General features: G+C 40.7%; 1 protein-coding gene across 1 annotated transcript; it reads right to left on the reverse strand.

Annotated features, from left to right (window-relative positions):
* Nucleotides 1-2,313: 2,313 nt before the first annotated feature.
* On the reverse strand, nucleotides 2,314-7,561 carry LOC142636922 (coatomer subunit zeta-1-like). The gene is made up of 6 exons (XM_075811216.1): nucleotides 7,457-7,561; nucleotides 5,454-5,613; nucleotides 4,818-4,965; nucleotides 4,625-4,702; nucleotides 2,764-2,848; nucleotides 2,314-2,612 (listed from the first exon to the last, which is right to left on the reverse strand). Exons 1-6 carry the CDS (start codon nucleotides 7,457-7,459, stop codon nucleotides 2,553-2,555), a joined length of 534 nt encoding a protein of 177 aa, XP_075667331.1. The 5' UTR covers nucleotides 7,460-7,561; the 3' UTR covers nucleotides 2,314-2,552.
* Nucleotides 7,562-21,453: the final 13,892 nt, after the last annotated feature.

Below are 21,453 nucleotides of genomic sequence, written 5' to 3' on the forward strand. Positions count from 1 at the left end.
TCATCGAAGTTAAATTTTAACTAACCATTGGGAGGAGGATTCCATTTGTGCTCGTTTTCCAATCATGGGTGCAAGAGAGTTCCAGGATGATTTATAAGAATTGAAACTTTGGTCAATTGCAAGGAGTGTTTTCTGTTCTTTTTTTCCCCGAAAATTGTAAGGAGTTTAGTCTTTCATTATTAAAAAAAAAATTTGATTCAAGCCCAACAAATCAAACTGGCACTTGAGCTTAGCCTCCTGCTGGTTCAGATGAATTGGTAAGTAACACTGGAGGAGACATGGCAAAACGAGTCAGAATTTTCTGACCCGACCCGAACCCATTTTTTGACCCGAAGCAAAAATGGGTTGACCTGTGACCCAACCCGAGTTTTTGCGGGTCAACCCGACCCGATCCAGATAACCCATAACCCGACCCGTTAAAAAATATTTGCTAAAAAAATATTTAGACTACATCCTGATACTAGGTGCATAAAGCACAAAGCACCAGAACCAATAGTCAATAAATTATAGATATAGACAACAGACAAGACAAGACAAGACAATAGCTTCACATTCAATTTAACTATTTGAGCTTCACAACCAATAAAGCTTCACAGACATGAGAGAATGAGACAAGACAACACAAAAGACAACCATTAAAAAAAAATCTCATTCAATTTGATTAGCTCTAGTTGTACTCCAAAGTCCATACAAAGCAACCTTTCTAAGTTCTCCCAATCTCACAAAAAAAAAAGAGACTAGTTGTACTCCAAAGCCAAAGGCACAAACGTGAAACGTGGTTCTTTAGTCTTGTCTCTTGCACCTCTTCCCTTCAGTTTCACACAAACCTTGCGCCTCTGCCTCTACCTCTACCCTTTCAACTTTTCTTCGCCTCTGCCCTCTACTCTTTTCTTTCTGTGCGACTGTGCCTCTACCCTTACGCTTGTAATTATATGCATTTTGACAGTGAACTATTCCAATTGAAGACTTTTTCTATTATGAATTTATGACTATAAATAATTTTTGTCATGCTCAAAATTGTCATAATTGAAAGGATATTAACAAGTGGCATTAAATGCAAATTTATTTTCTTAATTGATTTTATTCATTCTCTCTAAACAGATTGTCAATGTCATCAATTTGTTTAAAAAAAAAAAAAAAAAAAAAAAAAACTTGTTTGAAAAATACGAGTCAACTCGACCCAACCCGACCCCGCGACCCGATTGACCCGTTTAAAAATGACTCGTTTTGACCCGCGATCCGATCGACCCAACCCAAATCTGACCCAACCCGCCCGTTTTGCCACGTCTGCACATTCATGGAAATAAGGATGAAATAGTCATTGCCTGCTGCAAATAGGCAATAAAACTAACATATATATGTGGAATGCCTATAGAATAAAGCATCCAAATATCCAATTATATTTGTTGCCCTGGATGAGTCGCACTTAGTTAGGAGTTAGGACTAGGAGTTTAGAGAAGCTTTATATAATCAATAAGCCTATTAAAATTTTCTGAAAATCTACGAGGTACATTTGGATAATCTCCGAGTAGAAATTTTGGAAAACATAACATTTGCTGATTAACACCAATAAGCAATGCGTGTTGGTGAACTTGTGTGTGTTTGGTAGAGATGATAGAGAATGTAAAAAGGATAAAATGTTTTAGTTTTCCCTATGTATTTGATAGAGAATATATGTATTTGATAGAGAATAGAGAAGGTGAAAAAATGAAATGATAGAAAATGTGATTGAATAAAATCACCGGACCTTTTCTGCCCAAAAAACAAATCACCGTACCTTTTTTATATCATGAGAGGATGGAAAAATTATAAAAGAGGCAAAATAATAAATTTCATTTAATGAACATTTTTTCTTCCCCACTTTCCTCCCAATTTGGGAGGATGGTTTTGGTGGACTTGGTCAAAAAACTCCACCCACCCCATTTTTCATCCATCATTTTTTATCCTTTCACTTTTTCCACCCAACCAAGAGTATAAAATGGGTGGTGTACGCATGCGCACCTCAATAACTCTTAAAACACTCAGGCGCCTTTCAAAAGCAAGAACTTTTCCCTTAATTTTTCTCATGTTAAACTTCCCTATCAACCGTATCTAAAATGCTCATTAATAAACAAGTATGCTTTTTGTTGCAAAACTTCTCCTCTATAAAGCAAAAGATTCCTAGTACTATAAGCTGCAAGGTGCTTAATAATTATCTAACAGAAATGCCATTATATGTGTAAGCAGGTGTGCAGGTAGGCATATGTTCCTGCAGAACTTGTACAAACATGTTAATGAACTCTAGTGGTAACTTCATATGCAACAGTCAAAAACTTTAACAAAAATTCATCTATACCACCTTCATTGACATTGGATGTCCAAATTAATCAAGTTTACAAGAAAACATGTAAATTCAGCAAGTTACCAACACTCTGACATTGAAATGAACTAAACTAAAGATGCAAGGTATAACAAAATTCAATGCTTATAAACCATGACAACAAGTATAATGGAACTGTAAAATACAAAAAGATGTCCCCTCCTCGCTCCTCTACTTTCATCCAGCATATGCATCATTTAAGTAGAGATCTTGTTAGATGTTCACGTGCGGTGGCCAATGCTTGACTAATTGTCTGCAAAAAATACAAAAACACAGATACAACATAAATATGGCATCAATGGTTGTCCTTTAGTTTAACTAAATGTCTTTTGCACATTTTCTAAATATGGGAGCAATGAAAGGAATAAAGAAGAAAGGGATAGAGAAGAACAGGATTATGATACCTGTTCGGATAAGGAAGCTCCAGCATCCAAACTATTACTTGCAACCTTACCAGCTATAACATTTGCATCTGTCTCAAGAATAATACTGTAGAAAATACAAAGTTAGATCTGGGTGGGTAGACGTGCCCTTTTTGCAGGCTGAGAGGGAAACAAAGAGCCCCCAAGAGCTGGGGAAACAAGAACCAAACAATTATGGTATGGGGCTATAGATAAACAAGTCCTCCTGGCAAAATTTTTAAACTGCATTCTGCTTACAATGTGTCTTTTACTATGATTAAGCACTGAATTTAAGCTAAGGGTTCACTGCCTGAAAAAGGACTACAGATGTTTACCTGTATATCCTGTCCACACCCAACATCACAACATTTTTTTCACTTTTTCTTTTTTTTTTTTTTGATAAGTAACGAGATATATATATTAGAGAAGAACACAGCCCCGTACATTTTTTGTTTTTCACTTTTTCTTAAAATGGCATTGTACAGAAATTTAAAAGAGAGAGAGAGAGAGAGAGTACACAAACTAGTGGTAGTTCCAGCAAAATTGTTCAAATTCAAGTATTTCTTGTAAGCCCATAAAAGTTGAGATGATCAACTGAACTAATTAGCAGCCAATAATTTTAATTTCTAGTCATATGAGAACAATTACCATAGTAATTAGAGTTCAAAACTTTTGAAATTTTGGAATGTCCAAGAAAGCTCATCAAAGATAATAATTCCAAACTTTTTTACTTTGGTTAAGAAAACCAGTCATGCGAACACAAAACCTAAAACAACAAACCAAACAGCTAAGGGTTAGTAGAAAGCCAATGGCCACAGCCTGGTAGCCCCCTGGCCTAATGAGTGGCCCAGACCAGTACTCTCGAGGTAATAATTCAAAACTATTACAGTGTCTTTAACAATGTCATAGGTCACACTCCCTTTATGTGGCCTACAGTGAGATCTGTGGTTGAACTTAAGGCTTCTTCTTGCACTTTCTATTTGAATGCTGTGCAAGTTTTTTGCTTTTGTTTTTGTTTTTGGGGGGGGGGGGGGGGGGGGGGGGGGGGTAGTGTTGTTCTTGTACTTCTTTACTTGATTATATGGATCAATTGGGCCTCGGTTGTAATCTTTAGGGAGGTCTTCCTTAAAAACTTTCATTTTATTTTATTAATAAATTTCTATAGTACTCTGGAGCAATAAAAATGTGATAGTAGAAGGTCACAGCACAAGATGGTGCTTTCCTGGCTTCACTAGGTTCTACTGTGCATCCACTATAAGTAGCCATGGTCTATCATAATAATGCTCCAACATAACGGATAATATCAAGAGAGATTCCTCAGAAAATGATTTGGGGACAGCAATATCTTCTCTCTCTCTCTCTCTCACGTAAGTCATCATGAATTTTATTAAACTCAAGTACGAAATGAGTATACAAGAGATTTCCCTCAAGAATTACAATCTAAACCAAATTTCTTTTTTGATAAGTTATAATCTATAGTAAGTCATAAGTGAGACCTACAAAAATAAAGAAAAGAAGGAAGCCTGCTGATTATGGTTTAGCATTTGTTTGGGACATCTAAAGGCTTTAGAAATTTTGAACAGGCTTACATGCAATTTCCAACTAAGGCTTCAGAAATATTCACAGGCTTGCTTGTGTGCTGTTCCTCACAATTATAAATTTATACGATCATTAAGTTAACCACATAAAACTTCTACAACTGAAGATTTTTAGAATCCATAGTTTCAACTAGCATGATAATAAATAAATAAAACACAGCTATGGAATAATAATATCAGTAAAAAAAAGCTAACACACTTTTTTAAAAAAATATAAGGATTATAAAACAAATAAACAAGACCTCACAAAAAAACATATTACATACCCGCCATCAACAATTTCATCAAGGCATAACAGAATAAGATCCAAGTTCTCAAGTGCCTCCTTCTTGTCCGCATTACCTCTGAGTAAAAAGCAAACCAAAATAGTTTTTTTTTTTTTTTGTTAATAAATGAATAATGACAACAATTGAATGAAAACCAAAAAAAAGGGTAAACAATAACAGCAATTATGAATACCTAAGAAGAAGACCAACTGCGTCAAAAAATCCCTGAAGAACAGTGGCTAGGATGAGCTCATTTTCATCTTCACCCCCAGTAACAAAAAAGTGGAGGTCTTGAACAAACTTGTAAACAATGATGCAGTTCTCAAACATTGCTATTTCCGCTGTAGATGAAGTTGTAAGATGTTAATATGCAAACAATAAGCATCAAAGCCAAGCACTGTAAACGTCCATAGTTGCTTTCATCAACCATAAAGAACAAGTAAACAGGATTCCAAGAGATTCATACAGAAAGAGTTGTCACCCAAAAACTAGATTCAATTGTAGATTAAGGACATAAATTCTCAAAAGTAGATGACCCATTTCAAAATGAAAGTAGTATAGCTACCAACATCAAAAATGTTTACATGAGTGCCAATGCTAAATACAGAATTGCATTGGAATAGATATCTTTGCAAAGTTGACCCCCAAGAAACTGACCCCCCCCCCCCCCACTTTTTTCCCTTCTTCTCAGACACCCACTATGTGGAGAGTAGAAAGATCGTGATACAAGACAAACACACAAACAACACATCCAGGAAGAAAGGTATTCATCATTTATTTATATAATTAAAAAGAGATTATATGACAATATAATAAGGAAACAGGCTACCTTCTGTCCGAGCATTTGTCTTCTGAGTCTTGGTAAATACAGCTTTCTCAAATGTTTCCTTTGCAGTATTTGTAGGCCAGTCATCTGAGTAATACTTGACAGCTACACGTTTCCCTTCAGAATCCAAAAGGAGGATGTTTTTTATCGAAGGGCATGACTCCTACAAACAACATATGATATAGGATTAGAGAATTCAAGAATCTAAGCAGTATGATCATGGCTACTGATTTTAGTCACTAACAAAATTAGCTAGGGTAGCCCTAGAAATGTCCCTTAAAGGGTCAAATGTATTGTTCATTCCAAGTTTAGCAGTGTATCTTGTTATAATGTTGCACCTTTACAAACATGTCGACGGGTTCAAGAATGTTGCTAACTTTGACACATATTCAAGAGGTTTTAATCAGTCAATCATTTTTCTTTTTCTTTTTTTGATCAGTGTTTTAATCATTCAATCATTTTTCTTGCAAGCTTAAGTTATCCATAACATGTATAAATGTGGTACAGCTGATGAAAACATGCAACACATACTGAAGTAGGGAAAAGATAGGAAGTGGTATTTCATGTTTTAATCAATTTATTTTTTGCCTAAAGCTTCAAATGCTATATGAGGTTCAGACATTTCTTCTTATATTACTTTTCAGAGAGGACAATTAACAGCAGAAATAGAATGGCATTTTCAGGTCACCAAAACTCAGAAAGTATATCTCCAGCAATCCTCAAGTGTAGTTCTTTGGGATATCTTTTTCTTTTTTGGATAAGTAAGATAAATTTTATTGAAAAAATGCTATTTCATGAGGAAAAAAAAAAAATGAAGTAGCCAGAATATCGTGAAAGCTCACGAACTCCCAACAGAGGCTCAAAATATTTTAAGAGCTAAATATACCAACCGAACACTTTATCTGGGATGTTTTAACATGTTTATAGCCTAATAGGGATTTTTTTTTTTTTTTTGGTTACAATAAGATTTGAAACCTATGGCATTCACACGATGATGATTACGTGTTACCACTGGAACCAAGACACCAAATGGTTTCTTTTTGGTGTAAGCAGGATTTAAACCCAAGTCCCTTATTCAAACATAAGAAACTTTATCAACTGAGTTAACAGGAGCCCACAAGGATATTAAAATCACAAGAAGCTAGTTTGAGAAAATAACTAAAAATATTCACTCCAAAACAAATCTAGGGACATTAGAACTGCAATGGGGGCATGAATTTTTAGTTTCTATTAAATTTCTTAGTTTCTAGCGACATCTTCACTTCTTTGAAACATATAAAACACATGATCACTAAGCTGCACATTTCTTTTGTGTTTGGGTACATTTGTAATGTAATGTACAACAACAACAACAAAACCTTAAGACTCAAATTTGTTGGGGTTGGCTATCAACATATTAATCAGATTCGGCCACATGTGTTATTTTCCTCAATACCAATTTATCCAAAATCATATTCTCTATTACTTCCTTAAATAACATATTCTTTTTAACTCCTACTACTAATGTTCTTTTTAAGAAATGATAAGAACTTTAACTTATGGCGCCCGCTCCTAACGATTACTCTTTATCATCATGTCAAAACACCAATTAGCTTTTCGTGTAGGCGGAATTCAAAACCCAGATTTCTTATTCAACGACAAAAGACTTTATCAATTGAGAACCCACTACTACTAATGTTCTTTTAGCATGTTTAATGTAATGTAATCTAGAAAATAAGTATTTCTGTTATCATCAGGGAATAGGCAAAGATCAGGTTTTTAGAGACATGGGTCTGCTATTATCATGTGAGTCTAAATTTTGGAATCTGTTAAAGAGCTCAGATCTAAGCTAACAGACACCTATGGCTAAAAGTCAAATTGACCTGAGCCAGAATTTCTATAATGATAATAAAATCGGATCTAATTCTATTTCTCAAAGCAAAATTAGTGACAAAGGCAAAGAAATTAAGGAAGAACAAAACGTGAAACAAGGGTACGAGAAAGAAAGAGAGTGGAAAGAATCTGACCATGGTGTTTGGCGGAATTTTCCCAGAAAATCTTTGGACTTGGGTCCAGGAGAACGTGCCTGATCGTTCGGGTTTTAAAGGGTGAAATAATATTTTTTATATATAATTTTTTATAGACATGACCAAAATGAATTACTATTTACTAATGAGGCTTTTTTTTTTTTTTTGTTGGTATATCCCGGCCAAAATAGGAAATTAGTAATAATTTTCAAACAATATAATTAGTAATTACTGTTTACAAACTATATTTTTTACTAGCATCTCGAGTCTAAAAGACTCGATTTTGGGCCTAAAAATCGAGTCTTTGAGGGTCAATTTTCACATCTGATGTGGTATTTTTTTCACGTGGAGCCTACCTGAAAATCGAGTCTCTAAATCTCGATTTACAAGCCAAAAAAACAATAAGTCTAAGCCTCTTAACATCCATTCCCAGAAATACATAACAACCACCAAAACTCACATTTTGTCTATCCTACATCAAAATCTATCTACCACCATAGGAAGATCATGACTGAGCAAAACCCACCACAAAAAAAAAAAAAAAAAAAAAAAAACCCAACGCAAGCAAGCCCAGATCCATGGCTGCCTAGGTCGCGCGACCTGGGAGCGGCAGCTTGGGTCAGCCTAGGTCGCGTGACGGCCTGGGTTAGCTTGGGTCGACGGCGATGGGTCTGTTGCAGCTGGGCTTGTGCAGATCAGCGTGGAGGAGGAAGAAAGGAGCAGATGAAGAGGTAATGAGGAAGAAAGAAGCAAATGGAGTAGTGAGGAGAGAGATGTGAAACGCAGAAAAAATAAGGAGGAAAATAAGAAAGGTTTAGGATATAAATCGAGTCTTAGAGACTTGATTTCCAAGTAATCGCCACGTGAAAAAAATGCCACATCAGACAGAATCAGACCATAAAATCGACCATCAAAGACTCGATTTATAGGCCCAAAATCGAGTCTTTTAGACTCGAGATGCTAGTAAAAAATATATGTTGTAACCGTAATTACTAATTATATTGTTTATAAATTATTGTTACACCTATTTTGGCCGTATATCTCTGTCTTTAGTCTTTACTTTCTTTCTTTCTTTTTCTTTTTTTCTTTTTTTTTTCTTTTTTTTTTCTTTTTTTTTTTTTAGATAAAAGATAGAAACTCTGTCTTTACCTATATTATGTAATTTCTTATTGAGCAGTTAGCAACCTTTTCTTTTGTTAATTTTTTTTTTATACTAGGGTTGGAATAAATAGTAATATATGGATATTGGAGTTTTTAGGGACAGTGAATAATAAATCAATATGTTTATGAATGGCTTGGATTAGACTTAAAAAATAAGTTTGTTTGTGTTGGTTTATCTAATAAAAGAATCAAATTTAAGTTCAAGTCGATGGTTGGCTATTAAACGAGTCAATCCCAAGAACAAAGATGCATTTATGAATAAGGTTATGAATGTGAAACTCTATTTAAGTATATATATTATTAAAAGTTTGTGAAAAAAACATATAAAATCAACTTTGTCACCTCAAACTCATGGAATTGAAGCAAATCCTCCCCCATTTGATTTCTACTTCCCAAAGTGCTTTTGTACCTGGCCGTCTCATTACTAATAATTTTCTTATAGCATATGAGTCTTTAAATGCCATGCATTGCGCAAAAAAGGTAGAAGAGGGTCCCTTGCTTTGAAACTAGATGTTAGTAAAGCATATGACTGGGTTGAGTGGGCCTTCCTAAAAAGTATCATGACAAAACTAGGTTTTCCTGAGGTGTGGATTGAGCAGGTCAAGTGTTGTGTATCTACCCCCTCGTTTTCTGTCCATATCAATGGAAAATCCTATGGTAATATTACTCCTTCTAGAGGGCTCCGGCAGGGAGACCCGTTATATCCTTATTTATTTCTTTTATGTGTAGAGGGTTCCTCTTCACTACTTGTAAAAGCTGAGGCGGAGAACAAGTTGCATGGAGTTTCTATATGTAGGAGAGCTCCTAGCATATCCCACTTGTTGTTTGCAGACGATTCCCTACTTTTTTGTCGAGCCACTCAAGATGAGGTTTAGGAAATAGTGGATATTTTGTAGCTCTATGCCACGGCTTCTGGGCAGCTCATAAACCTTGAGAAATCTTCAATTTATTTCAGTAGCAACACAGATGATGGGCAACAAAATTGGATATAGACTTGGCTGAAGGTTAGGGAAATTGACCAGTTTGAAACCTACCTGGGACTGTCAACACTGATTGGACGCTCAAAATATCAAGCCTTTGTCGGTCTCAAGGATAAAGTTTGGAAAAAGTTACAAGGATGGAAATGGATAATGCTGTCTAGAGCCGGAAAGGAGGTGTTGATAAAGGCCGTTGCTCAATCTCTACCGACATATACTATGGGAGTGTTTCGACTACCTATGAAGCTTTGTGATGAGCTTAATGCCATGTGTGCAAGGTTTTGGTGGGGGCAGGTGGGTTGTTAGAGATAGATCAGACCCAAGCCCACTTCTGGTTGTACTAGTAGTCTAGGGTTTAGTCACCTATATATACTCATGTTAGGGTTCATTGTAACACAGGTTATTGTAATACACTCTTATACAATAAAGATGTAGCCCTTAAGGGATTTCTTTGTGGGTGTAGGCCGACAAGGCTGAACTACGTAGCCCTCGTGTTCTCGGTGTTCCTATTCTATGCTTCCCCTTCCGCATCCACTTTAGCATATACAACATGGTATAACACATTGCATTGCTAATAATATATTTAACATAGGTAATGAGAGGAAGATTCATTGGAAGAGTTGAGACTCACTATCTAAACCAAAAAAGGAAGGTGGCATGGGTTTTAGGGATATTCAATGTTTTAATCCGGCGATGCTAGCCAAGCAAGGATGGAGGTCGCTGGAAAAAAAAAAAGAAAAAAAAGAAAGAAAAGGGATACACTACTTTATAGGTGTTTCAAAGCGAAGTACTTTCCATGATGCAATTTTTTGGAGGTAGAGGATGTGCCTAACAGCTCCTATGTGTGGAAGAGCATTATTGCGGCTCAATCGATTCCGAAGAAAGGAAGCTGCTGGAGGGTGGGAGATGGTTCAGAAATCTAGGTACTTAAAGACAAATGGATTCCAAACTATCCCACTAATAGGGTGTTGCATCCAACGGTGGAAGAAGAGCGGGAATGGTAGGTCTTAGAGCTAATTGAGGTCAACCACGCTTTAGGATAGGCGTTTACTTGATCTGAGGTTTCACCATGAAGATGCGGAGGCTATCTCTCGACTTCCATTAAGCCGTCGACAAAGTAATGATACTTTATTTTGGCTATACTCCAAAGAGGGGGAATTTTTGGTAAAAACAGGGTACCATTTGGCTAGAGAGCTCACAAGGGAGAATGATGTAAATGGAGAGAGTTCTTCGTTGGTGGGAAGCAGCACGGTGTGGGGCAAGCTCTAGAAACTCCACATACCAAACAAGGTCTGGATTTTTGCATGGCGCGCTTGCGATGACATTCTGCCCACTCGAGAGAAGTTAGCTCGAAGACTTATTATTGATGATGGCATATGTATACTATGCAAAAAAGACTCGGAATCTGCAATCCATGCCCTGTGGGAGTGTAGTGTGGCTCAGGACGTGTGGGCAGGGTGTACGAGACGTTTGCAGAAAAGTGTGGGAGGATAGCTTGATGTGCTGCAATTAGTGGAAAAGCTAATGGAAAAATTAACTATTGAAGAGCTTGAGCTTTTTTTGTCTAGGCTTGGTTGATTTGGAATCAACGGAATACAATTATCCATGGGGGAGCATGCAGGACCCGTCTCAGCTGAACAAGAGAGCAACAGACTTTTTGGAAGAATTTAGAGAAGCCCAACAACACTTGGCTGTTCGAACATCAATTGCTAGAGAAGTCCATTGGAGCCCACCGCCAAGAAATGGTTTTAAGCTAAATTTTGATGCAACCATTTTCGAGGACTTAAATGCATCGAGTTTCGGTGCAGTTATCCGCAATGAGGAGGGAGAAGTGATGGCAGCCATGGCAACGAGAGGACAACCAGTTTCGGGTAGTGAGGAGGTTGAGGTGCTAGCTTGCTGCAAAGCCTTGGAATTCGTTGTGGATGCGGGTTTCACTGAGCTTCTTTTAGAGGGTGATAATGTGTCCGTCATGCAAACCATTTCACGTGCACGCCCTAATGGGTCACGTCTAGGGCACTTGTATGAGGATATCAAGTGCTTGTGCATAGGCCTACGAGCTGTGTTAGTTGGGTGGGTAAGCCGTACAGCCAATGGGGTGGCTCATTGCTTGGCGAAGTTTGCTAGAGGGATAGTGGATGAGGTTTTTTGGCTGGAGGAATCCCCTCCTCCTGCACTAGAAGCTTTGTATTTGGACTTGTCTAAGTTTTAATGAAATTCAGTCCACTTTCACAAAAAAAAGACACCATCAAGGTAATATCTCTTAACTTTTTTCTCTATTTTATGGTGAAATCTAATTACGGCGAATATTATTATTTAAATCTTAATTTTAAGATTATGAGATGCAATTTATATATTAACTAGACGCTAACCCATGCGATGCACGAGAAAGCTATTGACTATGAAAAAAAGATCTAACAATCAGTAAAGAATTTAAATTTATCTCATCATAGTCATAAGAATAGTTTTAGGACCATATTATTTTAGAACTTTTTTGCCACAACTTTGATGTGGCAGTGGTAGAATGTTGTTTATGCACGAAAAAATTATTTATAATAAAAACTAAGAAATTTAGAAATAGAAAATTGGGTTAATAATATTCATATTATAGACATTTTGCTAGTTAGTATTTTTTTTTAAAAAAAAATGAAGAAATATTTAACTTCTATACTTTTCTCAATCCTACTTAGTCATAGTAATAACTGTAAGTGCACAATTGCACCTGGACCCAAGAACAGTTATGGGCTCAGGCCCAATGAGCCTTAAACAATACGAATTTGTAGAGTGTGGGCTTGAAACCTAGATTAGAAATGGGTGGGAACCAAACAACAAACTAAGGGTGGTAAATAATTGGAAACAACAAGGAATATTGCAAAAATTGGCCTCCTCGGACGTGAGCCAAGGGCTGTTCTTATATTATATCTTTCTTTGTTTCTTTTCTTTTTAGGTTACAAAGAGGTCTCCCCATTTTCTGTCTCAGGTCCTCCCTTAAATACTCCTCTTTCTAATACTTTATACACGTGTTGCCCCATTTCCTCCCTTAGCCTAGATATTTCTTTTCTTAGTGCCTTTGAACAGTAACTAGAAGCTTCCCTTCCACTGTTCAAGTGTCACTTCCTCATTAATGCGGCCAGGGTGGTAGGTGCAGGGTCTTTAATGTGGAGGTAGCAGCCTTTATCTTTGACATTTCTTCAACACCGGTGCTTCTGGGGCGTTCTAGGGTTTCCCCCTCTTAACCATTGGCCTTAACTGTGCCATCCCCTAACCTTTACTATGAAATCCCGAGTTCTTCGTTGCTCATCCGAGGGTAAGTTCACCCTCGGCTGGGTCCTCGGATCCTCGGCTGGGTCCTCGGATCCTCGGCGCATGGGCCGACCCATAGTATTAACAACTTCTAAACCCAGAGTCAGGTCGGCCTTCCTTAACACGGCCCAAAAGGCCCATGTTCCCATCAGGATCTTTTTACCCCCCACAATAGCCCCTCAAAACTCTAATTTTCAACGTTCGAGGAGAAAAATAGGGTTTTGATCCGACGAGAACCTGCTCTACTCACTTTGCGAGTAACGGCACGTGTGGAAATCGTTTCGCCTCCCAGAGTATGCCATTTGGCGGTTTTATTTCGAACAACGCGCGTATTTATTACTGCCAGTTACATTTGTCCCTCACGTTTAACGGTGAGATGGACATCCAACGGCCCTCATCTCTCCACGAAATTTTAGGCGGGACAAATATAATTTCGAGGCCGCCTTTTCGCACGTCGTGACGCTTCGGGAACCTGCGCCTTCATTTAAGTCTTCAGGGATCAATCCCATCAAAACAACAACAATTATTCTTTACCAGCAGAAAACCGTGGAAACCTGTACCTTCAACTTTGTAAGTTCTTGCTCTCTCTCTATTCTTAACCTTTTCTCCTCGGATACAGTCCTCGGCTGTCTTCGTAAACACCCTCCCCTTTAGAGTTTAGTCTATCGTTCCTCTGTAATGGGAAAATTAAAGTGTCTAGTTGATACCGCCGCTGGTATGGAAGGCTTTAGAGCCAAGTACCGTATTCCCAGCGATGTAGGACTAAAATACTGCACGGCGACAGCCGTGGCTGGTTCTAGGAAAGAGGGAGAGGTTATCATTCCTATGATAGCCTTTCTAGAGGGTGGGATGACCCTTCCAATGAAACCTGTAACTAGGGAGTACCTTCGCAACCACCGGTTGTGTCCCGATCAATGCCTCCCAAACGTTTTTAGAGTTCTAGGTAGTGTAGATGCTTTAAACGAGCAGATGGGTTTAAACCTCACATGGCACGATGTCGTGTTCCTATATGAGTCCCACAAACTTTCTAAAGTAGGTTATTACATTAAATCTCGGTCCAGCACCGTTAGGCTAATATCCTGCCTGCCCAAATCAAACAAAGGCATGAAGGACGACTACTTGATCGTGTCTGGGAATTGGCACGACGGCTTCCACTGCCCAGTTGAGTGGGGAGATCCAGGTGCGACGCCGTAGGATTAACCTCCCCACAACACCACTTCTCCTAACACACACACAAAAGCGTATTCATACTTGCTTAAATTTGTTAAACATCTATGTAAATCTGACCAAGTTTGTTTGTATTGATGTCTTTTTTGCAGATAAGCAACACGTGCGTCCTCGTCTGAGTCACTGTAACGTCGCAGATCTAAACCGAGTACTTCGCTCCGAGGTGTTCGTTAGTGAAGACCTACAACTCCGGGCTGCTCACCTTATTCTCGGGTACACCCCTCTTTCCAAAGACTTCCAGGAGATAGAGAGCGCCATAATTGCGGGCGACCGGAGACGAAAGAGGATAAACGTAGCTCGGCCCCACTTTTTGGACGACCGTGACCTCCCAGACGCTCCTAACACCATTTTGTACAACCGGCCGATAGCAGCAGTCCCACTTGCCGTGCACTCACAAGCGACTGTCGTTCCAGAAGAGCAGGTGTCTTCTTCACACACACTTGACGACGAGATAGACCAATTCCATCTCGAAGACACCGAGAGACCTCGCGGAAACCAGTTTGTGGTACTTTCCGACGAGGAGGAAGAAGCCACCGAGGCCTCTGGAATTGCAGGGTTTGTAGTTGCCCTTCCCGAGGACGAATTTGAAGAAGACATGGGACGAATGAAGGGTCTTCTCACTAATAGGGCTGCTAAGGTCGTAGAGAAGAAGAAAACGGGGACGTCCCAAGTTCCCCCAGCTTTACCTCCTCCTCCTCCTCTAGCTGAGCCAAAACTGCCAGCCGAGGATCCCAAGAAGAAGAGAAAGGGGGATAACGAGGGGACGATTACTAAAGACCCCAAGAAACCGCGCCAACAACTCCCACCGGCCCAGCAGCAGAAGCCGGACAAGGGCAAGGGTAGAGCCCGTTCAGTTGAACTCGGGGAAATCCGGGATGAGGCTGTAGTGCGCCGAGCACCGACCACCTGGTCCCCCGACCTAAGGCTGGACGGCGCACCCATCTCCTGCCAGTCCAGTATAAGGGCTGTTCAACAAGGCCATGCCCACCACCTGGCCGAGGTCTTGGAACGCCCTCTTCTGCTGCCCAAAGACATGGAGACTTTGGAAAAGATGGGCCAGCCACAACTATTCCTCTCACTGAAAAGAGATTTAGCACTGGTAAGTTTTCCTCTCTGTTTTTTTTTTTAGGTAGATTCTGCTTTTAAAAATGTTTATAGGCAAGTTTCCTTTTTTATTATTCCTAACTTCATCATACTTTGTTACAGGCTATTCAGGAGGTCTTCGTAGCTAAAAAGTTTATTGAAGACGCTCGGAAAGTAGCGAGGACTGAGCTCGAAATCAGGATGGAAACCGAGAAGTCTTTGGGCACAGCCCTTTCTGCGAATGAGAAGTTGACCTCAGAGGTGGCAGATCTGAGGAGAGAGAAGAACGGGGTCGAGTCAAACTTGAAGACTATGAAGACCCAGATAGAAGGACAGCGCAAGCTCCTTCATGAAAGAGATGAAGAGCTCTCCCAAACTCAAAGGGAGTGCTCGGATCTGAAAAAGCAACTGGCGCTGATGAAGGAAGAAGCCAGCTCCTTCCAACTCTCTCTTCAAGCTGCCAAGCAGGCAAGTTTTGACGAAGGGGTAGCAACCACCGAGGAACAAACAGAGGAGTGCGCGGCTTTATTCCGCGAATACCGTCAAAAAGTATGGGGGAAGCTTTAAACGTAGCAGGAGTTCCCCAGTCTTCGGATTTGAGGAAGTCCGAGAACGTTTGGCTTCCCCTAGAAATACAGGAGATTGAAGAAACTCCTGCTGTTACTCCTACCCTTGAGACAATTCTTCCTGATCTACCTCCAGTGGTCACACAGCAAATTCTTGATCCTACAGAACCTTCTGGTTCCAATAAAGAAAAGGAAGGAGGAGTGGATGCAGAGAAGGACTTGAACCAGATAGTGGAACCCAACGTCCTTCCAACAAAGACAGCGGATAAAGGAAAGCAGGTTATGACTCCTTTTGAGCTGGAGTTGAGAAAGACCGAGGGCACTAGTACCTCTCAGCAAGATCCTCCTCCAACAGCTTAGGACTTAGCTTAGGGCTTCTCTTTTTCCATTCTTTTTTGTTTTTGAATCATATATTGTAATGTATATTCAACTTGATTAATGAAGAACGATTTCGTTTACTTTTCACTTGGATTGTGTCTGCTTTTTACTTTATTCTTTTTGCACTTATTACAAAAGTTTCCCATTAAGTCATATCAGAAGTTTCTCAGAGCACAAAAATCTAACTCCAAGGATTGCACAATCGTAACTTCCACATAATCATGCGTATATTATTAAAGATTTAATACAAGGTGACATGGTTAATTCATTTGAATGATGCCTCGATTAAGAAGAAGAGAGGGCCTCACATAACGATTAAACCCTTGTAATGCATAGCTCTATTTCTAGTAAGATGTAAGAGCCGAGGACCATTCCTTACACAATCAGAAATTAACTTTACGATTTGAGTTAATAAACAGTAACGTATTAAGCAATCTTTCGTTTAACTCTTAAAAATTGTAACTGTAAATGTTAATTTTCCCAAAGTAGGAGGTCCGAGGACCCAGCATAACTAAGGTTCTGTTTAACGAATGACAAGACATCAATTTCCACAAAGTTTGTGACCCGAGGACTGCACTCAACCAAGTTTCTGTTTGATTCTTAAAAATTATCACTTCAAATGTTAATTTTCCCAAAGTAGGAGGTCCGAAGACCCGGCATAACTAATGTTCTGTTTAACAAATGACAAGACATCAATTTCCACAAGGTTTGTGATCCGAGGACTGCACTTAACCAAGTTTCTGTTTGATTCTTAAAAATTATCACTTCAAATGTTAATTTTCCCAAAGTAGGAGGTCCGAAGACCCGGCATAACTAAGGTTCTGTTTAACAAAAGACAAGACATCAATTTCCACAAGGTTTGTGATCCGAGGACTGCACTTAACCAAGTTTCTGTTTGATTCTTAAAAATTATCACTTCAAATGTTAATTTTCCCAAAGTAGGAGGTCCGAAGACCCGGCATAACTAAGGTTCTGTTTAACAAATGACAAGACATCAATTTCCACAAGGTTTGTGATCCGAGGACTGCACTTAACCAAGTTTCTGTTTGATTCTTAAAAATTATCACTTCAAATGTTAATTTTCCCAAAGTAGGAGGTCCGAAGACCCGGCATAACTAAGGTTCTGTTTAACAAATGACAAGACATCAATTTCCACAAGGTTTGTGATCCGAGGACTGCACTTAACCAAGTTTCTGTTTGATTCTTAAAAATTATTACTTCGCGCGTCAGAGCTACTCATAACTTTGAAATACAAACTGACAAAAGCTCATTTTATTAATAATAATACCTTCTAAGATTATTTACATTCCATGGACGTGGTACAATCCGTTCGTCTAGGTCGGCTAGCCTATATGACCCTATGCCTGCTACTGAAACAATGCGATAGGGGCCTTCCCAATTAGGTCCCAGCTTACCCCAAGCCGGGTTCTTAGAAGTGCCTACAACTTTCCTTAGTACAAGATCCCCAAGTGCAAGTGGTCTTAGCTTCACATGGGCATCATATCCTCGTTTCAGCTTCTGCTGATAATAGGCCATTTGGACCATAGCTGCCTCACGCCGTTCCTCAAGTAAATCAAGATCTTTCTCTAGAAGTCCCTCGTTATTCTCTGGGCTAAAAGAACTTGTCTTTAGAGTAGGAAAACCAGATTCCAAGGGTATCACCGCCTCGGCTCCATAAATCATGGAGAATGGCGTTTCTCCAGTGGATCTGCGCGGTGTGGTCCGATACGTCCACAGGACATGAGGGAGCTCCTCTACCCATCTACCTTTCGCATCGTCCAACCTCTTCTTAAGCCCGTTAACTATGACCTTGTTAACAGCCTCGGCCTGTCCATTTCCCTGAGGATAAACAGGGGTGGAATATCTGTTTATGATACCCATGTCACCACAATACTTCCTAAAAGCCTTACTATCGAACTGGACACCATTGTCAGAGATGAGTGTGTGTGGTACACCAAATCTGGTAACGATGTTTTTCCATATAAATTTCTTCGAATCGACATCTCGGATATTGGCTAGGGGCTCAGCCTCAACCCATTTAGTGAAGTAGTCTGTTCCCACCAGCAGCCATCTTTTGTTGCCAACAGCCCTCGGAAATGGCCCTACAATGTCCAAGCCCCACTGTGCGAAAGGCCAAGGGCTGGAGAGAGGGTTAAGAACCCCTCCAGGTTGGTGGATATTAGGGGCGAACCTCTGACATTGATCGCATTTTCTAGCATAGTCCTGAGCTTCCCTCTGCATATTAGGCCACCAATAACCCTGCGTCAGGGCTCTATGGGCTAAAGACCTTCCCCCAGTGTGGCTCCCACAAATTCCCTCATGCAATTCCTCCAGTAATGCCTCTGTTGATTCAGGGTGCACACATAACAAATACGGTCCTGAGAAGGATCGTTTGTATAGCTTCTGGTCCTCGGACAACCAGAAACGCGGCGCCCTTCGACGTATCTTTTCTGCTTCAACCTTGGCTTCGGGAAGAATGTCATTTTTAAGAAAAGATATGATCGAATCCATCCAACTAGGACCAGGCCTTATTAGATGGATGCGAGGTGCGTTAGCAGCTACAAGAGAAGGTTCTACCAAATCCTGAACGAGGATCACCCTTGGTAACCCTTGAGCCGAGGACGTTGCCAAAGTGGCCAAGGAGTCTGCATGAGTGTTTCCACTCCTAGAAACGTGAGCTAAGGAAAAGGAGTCGAATTCAGCCTGCTGGCGTTTGACCTGGGCCAAATACTCCTGCATTCTGGGGTCTCTAGCCTCCATGGTTCCCATGACCTGGCCGACCACTAACTGAGAGTCCGAGAACACGTGGATTTCCTTGCCACCCATCTTATGTACCATTTGCATGCCTACCAAGACTGCTTCATACTCGGCCTCGTTATTAGTAGCCGAGAAGGCCAATCTCAAAGATTTTTCGAAGACAATTCCTTCAGGGGACATTAGAACAAGTCCAACACCAGACCCTCTTTGATTAGCAGCCCCATCCACATGAACTCTCCAAACCGAGGGCGATACGTCTGTGATCACACCAACTGATTTTTCACCCATGTTTGCTTCCTTTGAAGTTTCTTCTATCAATGGTTCAGTAAACTCTGCCACCAAATCTGCGAGGACCTGTCCCTTTACCGATGTGCGAGGCCTGTATTTAACATCAAAGGCTCCCAAAATGGTTCCCCATTTTGCCACCCTGCCAGAGTAATCAGCACTACGCAACACAGCCTTAAGAGGCAACTGGGTCAAAACAAATACAGTATGAGATTGGAAATAATGAGGAAGTTTGCGCGTGGCGTGGACTACAGCCAGAAGTGCCTTTTCCAAGGGCAGGTAGCGCACCTCGGCCTCATTCAAGGACTTACTAACGTAGTAGATCGGTCTCTGTACTCCACTTTCATTCCTTATAAGGACTAAGCTCACCGCGTGAATAGCCACGGCCAGATAAGCGAATAAAACCTCGTCCACCTCAGGGCGAGATAAAATAGGTGGCCGAGAAAGATATTGCTTAAGCCATTGGAAAGCCAAATCGCAGTCCTCAGTCCATTGAAACCCTTTCCACTTGTGCAACAACTGAAAGAAAGGACGGCACCGGTCAGCTGACCTAGAAATAAATCTATTCAATGCAGCCACCATCCCTGTCAATTTCTGAATCTCTTTTGGGTTCCTAGGCGGCTGCAAATTCTGAATAGCCTTAACCTGCACCGGGTTTACCTCTATGCCCCTATGAGTAATCATATATCCCAAGAACCTTCCAGATCCCACGCCAAAGGAACACTTGGAGGCGTTAAGGCGCAACTTATACTTCCTTAGCATCTGGAAGGTGTCGGCCAGATCTGTCATGTGCGATGGCACTGCCTTACTCTTCACCACCATATCATCCACGTATACTTCGATGGTTTTACCCAGTTGCTGTTCAAACATTCGGGTCATCATTCTTTGATAAGTAGCCCCAGCGTTTTTTAATCCAAACGGCATGACCTTATAATGATAGTTCCCGGTTGGAGTAATGAAAGCAGTCTTCTCCTGATCCTCCAACGCCAAGGGAATTTGGTGGTAACCCTGGAAGGCGTCCAAGAAACTCATCCGAGGATGTCCAACAGTGGCATCTACCAGTTGATCAATCCGTGGCATTGGGAACGAATCTTTAGGACAGGCCTTGTTCAGATCAGTAAAGTCCACACATACTCTCCAGTTACCGCTCTTCTTTTTAACAACAACAGTATGAGCCAACCATTCAGGGTAGAAAACTTCTTTGATAGCCCCCGCCCTTTTCAGTTTAAGAACCTCTTCCTTCACGGCTTCAGAATGTTCTCGGGAAGATCGCCGAGGTGGCTGCCTCCTCGGAACAATGGCAGGATTGACGTTTAAACGATGACAAATAAAGCTCGGATCTACACCTGGAGCCTCATAGGGGTCCCACGCAAAAATATCTAAATTATCTTTCAGAAATTTCAACAACTCCATCTTCTCTTGGTGTGGCAAAAGTACGCCAACTTGGAAAAACCTCTCTGGATCATCTGTTATTACAAACTTCTCTAAATCCTCACAAGTAGCCTCGTCTCCTGTCATCGCTCCAGGTGCCTCCGGAGCTGTTAATTGCTATGACTCCTGGATGGGCAAGGTTGATGACTCAATTTCTGACTGACGAAGCACCGCAGCGGATATGCATTGCCTAGCCACCACCTGGCTGCCGAGGATTTCCTCAACATGCTCCCCCGAGGGGAATTTCACCTTAACATGTAAGGTAGAGGAGACAGCTCCCAAGGCGTGCAACCATGGCCTGGCGAGGATGGCTGTATATGGAGAGTACGCATCAACCACAATGAAATCTACCTCAACCGTTTCGGTGCCGGATTGAACGGGCAAACGGATCTGTCCTTTCGGCATAACGGCCCTTCCTTCGAAGCTTATAAGCGGGGAGTCATAAGGGGTTAAATCTTCCAACTCCAATCTTAGCCCTTTAAACAGATCAGGGTACATGATATCTGCACCGCTGCCCTGATCTATCATCACCCTTCTCACATCATAGTTGCCTATTCTGAGGGTAACCACAAGAGCATCGTCATGGGGCTGGATAGTCCCTACCTTATCCTCCTCGGAGAAACCCAAGACAGGTAAAGTGCTCTTGAATCTCTTCGGCTTGCTACCCACATCCTCGGCCTGCGGATGGGAAACCGCCATAACCCTAGTGGGACCTGAGCCGGTCCTACCAGGTGCAGCGAAGATAACATTAATTGTTCCCAGTGCTGGCCGAGATGAACCGTTCCTCTGATTGTTTGAACCAACTTGACTGACCTGCCCGGTGGGCTGA

The sequence above is a fragment of the Castanea sativa genome, chromosome 5, assembly GCF_040712315.1.
Source record: "Castanea sativa cultivar Marrone di Chiusa Pesio chromosome 5, ASM4071231v1".
Lineage (NCBI taxonomy): Eukaryota > Viridiplantae > Streptophyta > Magnoliopsida > Fagales > Fagaceae > Castanea > Castanea sativa.